The sequence below is a fragment of the Marmota marmota genome, unplaced genomic scaffold, assembly GCF_001458135.2.
Source record: "Marmota marmota marmota unplaced genomic scaffold, marMar, whole genome shotgun sequence".
Lineage (NCBI taxonomy): Eukaryota > Metazoa > Chordata > Mammalia > Rodentia > Sciuridae > Marmota > Marmota marmota.
The window spans coordinates 3,252,272-3,258,827 of record NW_026000222.1 but is presented as its reverse complement, the minus strand read 5'-3'; the positions used below and the strand labels follow the sequence as shown (position 1 = coordinate 3,258,827).

Below are 6,556 nucleotides of genomic sequence, written 5' to 3'. Positions count from 1 at the left end.
GGGAGGGTGGAGGGAGGCCCCCCCAGCAGCCCCCACTCCCCTCCTCTTCCAGGGCCTCAGGACCTGAGCAGCACCCTCTGTCCCCTCCCTGCTGGGCCAGCGCAGGCCACTCACCTGAAGAAGATGATGTTCATTCTGACCGGCGCCTGCTGTCCTATCTCTGGGAATGAGGATGGGCCCCAGGGGTCCCCCAGGCCCAAGAGAAGCCAGGCAGGCCTGGGCGCAGCTGTGGGGCCTGGGCTCCAGGGACGCTGCTACCTGGTTGCCAGGTGACGTGGCCACCCAGCAGGCCCTGGGAGCAGTCGCGACCGGTCGCCTGGCAACCCCTCCCTAGGGGCCAGCTTCCCAGCTGGCATGGGCGGGGGCTGCCCACTGCCCGGAAGATGGGGGCTCGTGGCTGAGCTGTTGAGTTCCCCGGGAGGCTGCAGGACCCCTGTTTGTGGGGTCAAGGGGGCCAGGACCTTTCCTACTTGCTGGCCTTCCCCAGGGGTCAGACTCAGGGGGGCGGGGTCTGAGGACACTGGTCACTCGAGAGGGTGTGTGAGAAAGAGCACGGGGGAGGTTTGGGGCCCTGAGGTCCCAGATGGACGTGGGGGGACAGGAAGGCGCTGGCCGGGTGCCACGGGTCCAGGGTTCCCTCGTTCTAAGTGGGGTCTACTCGTCACGCAGACTTGAGTGCAGTGCAGAGGACGGTCCACGGGGACCATCCACGGGGTCCAGGCACTGCAACACATGTCCACTTTGCTTAAAAGAAAGCGAAACATCAGCAGTGGCGGGAGCTGGCGGAGTGGGGTGCAGGAGGGGGAGGCCGCGCCGCCTCCCAGCAGCTCCTGTCCTTGGTGGGTCAGGTCCCCGTGACGGGGGAGGGTTACGATCACGCAGAAGGAGGGGCCCTAGGGTCAGCGGCACAGAGGCTCAAGTCCCAGAGCCCCGCTGCGGGCTCCTGGTCAGCTCCCTGTGCACCCCTGGCTGGGCCGCCTCGCTGGCCCCACGGTCCCTCTCCCCTTCTCAGCTCCCTTTACTTTTGGGGACTGTGCTGGGCAGAACAGTGTCCCCCCAAAAGGCATGTCCACCCCAGGCCTCTGAACATGACCTTATTTGGAAACAGGGTCTCTGCAGAAGGGAGGGGCCCTGGTGAGTCATCTGGAGCAGGGGCCCCTGTGCAGGGACATGTCCTTATAAGCAGAGGAAGCACCGCCGTCCAGGGGAGGCCATGTGACCGCAGCAGCGGAGCCTGGAGCCTGGAGCCCGGAGCTGGCAGGCGGCACCACCAGGGATCCGGAGCCGCGGAGGAGGGGAGGCGCCTCCCGGGAGGCTGCGGAGGAGCACATTGCCCTCACCTCCCGTCAGACTCCAGTGCCTGGACAGGGGCGAAGGCCCACCGGTGGCCTGAAGTGCCCCTTTGGGGTGAGTTTGTGACGCAGACACAGGACAAAGAAGGCAAACCACCCACAGCCCCGCCCGCTCTGCCCGGGGCTGCAGGGGCCACCTGCCCCTTCTACACTCGGCCCCTCACAGGGACGCCTGCCCTAGGTGTGTGGACTGCCCAAGTGCAGGTCCAGCTCCCAGGATCCAGGGCTCTGTCTGGGCCTCTGAGCACCAAGGACCTGCGGGGTGCCCCTGCGCCAGCCTGGCGGGAGTCCTGCATGTCACATGAGCCGCCACCTAAAGTCAGTCTCTTTCTGTGTCCTGGGGGCTCTCCCTGGACACGGCAGCTTCTCAGGCCCAGGACAGACTGCGGGGCCCATCCACATGGGGCAGGGTCTGCACTGCAGCGGAGACCACGAGGCAGCTGAGGACCACGGGGTGGCAGAGACCCTCGTCCTGGACCTTCCTACCATACAGGGCTGTGGGACACCCAGTGGGGAGAGGGCAGGTCACCAGGTCTCAGACCCTTTAGGAGCATCATGAAAGCCGCTTCCTGTGCCCAGCATAGAGGGAGACACCTGGTGGTCAGAGCGGGGAAGGCTGGGCCCAAGGGTGGTGGACCCACCAGCTCCTGGCCAGGGCCACAGGGGGCCTCTGGGCTCCCTCCTCTCCCCCTCTCTGGCTATTAATGTCCCCTGCTGAGCCCACATGAGAGTGTCCAGCAGGCCTGGGATGGACTAGGCCGCTCCTGCAAGCCGCACTCTTGCAGGGAAACAAGAGGCAGGCTGCTGTGCAGTGCCCACAGTTACGTCTGCCAGGGACACCGGCATCCCGGCTGGCTTCTTCCCAGGTCCAGGGCCACGCAGCGCCTGCCCTTCCACCCCAACCAGGCTCCTTGAGCCGGGCACCGTCCCAGACTCTGAGGACACCGACTCCAGGTGGCCGCTGTTCCCTTTGGAACAAGCTCAATTGGGCAGGAGTCACAGTGGGCTCCCGCCCAGGGCCCACCGCACGCTGCACCCGGTGTCGCTCTCATTTTCTGAACCATGAGCGCGAGTTGCAGACCATGCCCGACCCAGGGGCTCCCACTGCCCCGACACCACCCAGGAGACGCCACGGTCAGAAAGTGGCACCATTACTGTCCACCCCTCCTGCCCCGCCCCTCGCTGCCCCCTGCCCCTGCCCAGCTCCGCCCCCTGCCCCCCTGCCCCGCCCCCTGACCCTGTCCCCTGCCCCTGCTGCGCCCCTCCCCTTGCACCTGCCCCACCCCCGTTACCCTGCCCCGCCCCTTGCCCCTGCCTTACCCCTCCCCCTGCCCCCCTGCTACCCCGCCCCCTGCTTACCCCGTCCCTGCCCCACCCCCTCCCCAGTGTGCAGGACAGAGGCCGCCGCCCCGACTCAGGCTGGAGACCCCACTCAGGGCTGCTGCCCACAATTGGCAGTGGCTTCGTGACCGTGCACGGGCCTGGTGTTTTGGGGAGACACCTGCAGGGGCCGCGGGCTTGCGGAGAGGCCCTGGTGGGCGGGGCCACCAGCTGCCCTGTCCCCAGCCTGCCCTGCTCCAGCCCCCAGCCTTCCAGAGCTGCCCGACCCGTGGCGTTTGGAGGCTGCCCGGGTTCTTTATGGTTTGTGGTAGGCACAGTGACTGTCCCCCAGGGCGTCCCTGTCTGTTCGAAGACCAGCTGACAGGGGGCCTCGTGGCAGGCTGGAGGCTCTGAGGTGTGACTGGGTCGGGGTCAGGAGGTGGGGGTGGTCCCGGATCCCAGGGGCCCGTGTCTTCACAGGGTCCTTCGGTCAGGTCAGGGGAGACGTGAAGAGGGACACGGGGTGGAGGGGCCCAGGGCCCTTTGAAGGAGGCTGCGGCTGCAGCTGAGGATCGAGGACCGTGGCACCTGTGGGAGCTTCCTGCCGCCCTGAGCGGGAGGGGGGGGGCTTCCCACTTCTGACCCCAGGTAGAGGACCCCGGGGCAGCGGGTGTGGACTGCTCTCCTGTCCTTGCAGCAGGGGCCTTGCAGGCCGGGTCCACCCAGCCCCCACGGCCCCTTTTGTTTTATTTTTTAAGATCTTTTTCTTTAGCTGTAGGTGGACACAGTACCTCTGGTTTATTTATTTTTTTGTGGTGCTGAGGGTTGAACCCAGTGCCTCACATGCGCTAGGCAAGCGCTCTGCCACGGAGCCCCAGCCCCAGCCCATGGCCCGTTTTCAACATTGCTGAGGCCAGCCTCAGCCATGTATGATCCTCCTACCTCAGCCTCCAGAGTTGTTGGAATTGCAGGCCTGCGCCCCTGAGCCGAGCCCGCGAGATGGTGTAGGCCTCTTGGTGGGTGTGTCCACCTGTCACAGCAGCCTCTGGAAACCTTGGCTGATTCAGAGTCTGGCCACTCGGCCGCTCGGGTCCCATCCCTCTGCAGGGCTGGTCACAGTGGCTACCTTGGAGGAAGACCCCCCCCCCCGCACTGTGTGGCTTCACAGGGCCGGTGACATGAGTTCCTTGCGTCTGTCTCCAAGTGAGGACAGAGCCTGTGGCCAAGGGACTAGGGTCGGGGTTGGCACAGAAGCCGCGGCCCTGCGCGCTGGCCCTGACCTCACTGCCTGGGTATTAAAACCCAGCGACTGGGGAAGCGGCGGCTTCCAGGTGTGGGGACACCATCGCCCACAGGGGAGTCACCTCGCAAGCCGCTCTGCTGCTGGAGAGGGAAGGACAGCCCCCGGGTCCACCCAGGGCCACCGGAGCACACTCACGGGGAGGCTCGTGGGCATATGTACCCATCAGTGGCCTCCAGGTCCGCTGAGGGTAGAGTGCCCAAGGCCAGCTGCCCTGGTGGCTGAGCAGGGTGCGTCTTTCCTCAGATGCCATCAGCCACCGGGAGGGACAGCACCAGGCAGCCACTCTGGAAGGACCCATGTGTCCCCGTGAGGTGCAGGGCCTGGTCAGCTGGGCCTGGAGGGAGGAGAGAGAGCCCGGCGAGCCCTGGGGCCCAGGTCCTGTCGGGGTGGCGAGGTGCTCTGGAGGAGAGGCAGGAATGGTCGCTCACAGCTGTGAGTCCACTGAAGCCACCAAACCCGGCACGAAGACCGTGGAATTCAGCCACACAGTGCCACGCCTGTATCCTCAACCTCAGGAGGCTGAGGCAGGAGGACTGCAAGTTCAAAGCCAGCCTCGAGAAGTGAGTGAGACCCTGTCTCAAATAAAAAGGTAAAGGATGTGGCCCAGTGGTAAAGCACCGAGGTTCAATCCCCAGGGCAGAAAAAAAAAAGCCAATTTTAGGGCACTTGAGTCACATCCCAATGCTTTAACAAAGCAGAGAGAAAGGGGTAAGACAGGCCTGGTCTCCCGGGCTCTGCCCGCTGATCCAGGGAGGTGTGCAGCTGCCCCCCACAGCTGCAGGGCCGCGTCCGCAGACTCGACGCCCGTGAACCCAGAAACGACGCTTAAAAAGCTCATCTGGGCTCCACCCGGACGACTTCTTTCTCTGCTCATTGTTCTCTAGACAAGACGGGAGAACGACTTTCCACCCTCCCAGGAGTTCTGGGTCATCGGAGGCGGCTGCAAACCCCACGCCCCTGACGTCCACCAGGGACTTGGGCGTCTGCAGCTCCTGGTACCTGGGAGGCCTGGAACCCGCCCCCTTCAGACGCGGAGCGGCCACTGCAATATTGATGTGCTTTAAGCTCATCAGGCTTTGAAGCCAGCAATTTGACCCCCTCCTCAAGATCTTACTGCTGAGGGTCACTTTGGGGGCTCTGGGCTGACCAGAGAGGGCACTGGTGTAAAAAAAAACAAAAACAAAAACAAAACAGCCTTTCACGGTTGCAGGAAATCTGACACGGCCACCTTTTTGCTTCTCTCCAGATGTCTCCATGCCACCCAATCCTGCCTGCAAGGCCATCTCTTTCTGGACACTCTCAGTTTCATTGTATAGTCTTTTAATGAAAAGGAACGGGAAGGTACTGTTGGGCAGGTTGTTCACTGTGTAAGTGCATTGATTGAACACCAAACCTTGCTGAGTCCCCACCGCCCCCCGCCCCCGTCCTACTTGAGCCCCGTTCACCCTCATCCTGTCCCTTTGGTGGGAGTCGGTGTCCTTGGCTCCTGCAGGCAAGAGTCCTGGAGCGCTCATGGCTCCCCAGGGTTCACAGCTGCAGCGGGACCCCGGGGTAGAAAGCAGGCCCCCCACACCAGGCACCCAGATCCTGTGGGTGGCGGAGGCGTGGCTGTCAGAAGACCAGGGCGCACCTGGGGCAGGGCTTCTCCTCGTGCCAGCTGCCCTGTCCTTATCTGTGACGCGGGCAGGAACGGCCTTTCCAGAGTGGCCACAGGGTTGAACCACAGTCACGCGGTGTCGGGCGCTGGCCCCTAGGAGGAGTCCCAGGGGCAGGCCACAGCTCCGCACGGTCAGCGTGGCCGAGGGTTGCCCTCCCCACCGGCCCCCTGGCCCGCGTGATGTCCCCAGCTGTCCCCAGGCCCGACCCGTGGGCAGTAACGTCTTCTGAACACAGGAATGCGCGGGGGTCCTCGGTGGCGGGCAGAGCCTGGGGAGTGGGTCCTGGGCATCCGCAGGCCCTTCCCAGAGGAGGCCACGGCCAGGTGCCCTGGGCAGGGTCTTCTCCTGGGTGGTCCGACCTGGAGTCGATGGCACAGAGCCCAGAAAGCAAGGCCAGGGCTGGGCCCGGCGCCGGGCCTTCCCCACCTGGCCCCGTCCGTCTGTCCTGGGAGCTGCTTGCGGTCCCCGGGGACCGTCCCCTGCGCTGCCCTGGCATCCCCGCCTGGTTCTCAAGTTACCTCCATTCACAACAGCGGATCCAGACCGTGAGACCTGGAGCCAGCCTCGGAGGAAGGGGTGGGAAATGTGGTCGGGGAGCGAGGGAGCCGGGCTGGGCGGGAAGTCACCCCGCCCACCCCGCCACCCACACGTGCCCTTCAGGGGCCAGCTGGGGGCCTTCCCATCTGTGTGGGGCCTTCTGGGCCCAGGGCTGACCCTTCTGTGCCAGGCAGGCAGTGGGGTTGAGCCAGAGCCGCAGAGATTCAGGGGCAGGAGCCCTAATTAACAGCTACTCTGTGCTTCCCTCTGGACCAGGGTCACCAGGTACTGTTGGGCAGGTTACCTACTCTGCAAGGGTGCCTGGCTCCCTCTAGTGAGCCTGGCCTGGGGGTCATCTTTCTCACGATACTCGCTGCAGGACTAGG

General features: G+C 64.7%; 1 protein-coding gene and 1 long non-coding RNA gene across 3 annotated transcripts in view; one reads left to right on the top strand and one right to left on the bottom strand.

Annotated features, from left to right (window-relative positions):
- Positions 1 to 275, bottom strand: part of Cibar2 (CBY1 interacting BAR domain containing 2) — a 15,188-nt gene extending 14,913 nt beyond the window's left edge. The window contains exon 1 of one of the 2 annotated variants that reach the window (XR_007343639.1): positions 115 to 275. Coding sequence is in view for 1 of the 2 variants with exons in the window: in XM_015496277.2 (XP_015351763.1) it covers positions 115 to 134 (20 nt within the window). In the remaining variant the exon portion in view is untranslated. The remainder of the gene's footprint in view (positions 1 to 114) is intronic. The other variant, XM_015496277.2, reaches the window with a different exon arrangement.
- Positions 276 to 4,002: 3,727 nt separating this feature from the next.
- On the top strand, positions 4,003 to 5,319 carry LOC125613152. Its single transcript, XR_007343644.1, has 2 exons — positions 4,003 to 4,564; positions 5,222 to 5,319. It is a non-coding gene; the product is annotated as an uncharacterized LOC125613152 (long non-coding RNA).
- The last annotated feature ends 1,237 nt before the right edge of the window (positions 5,320 to 6,556 follow it).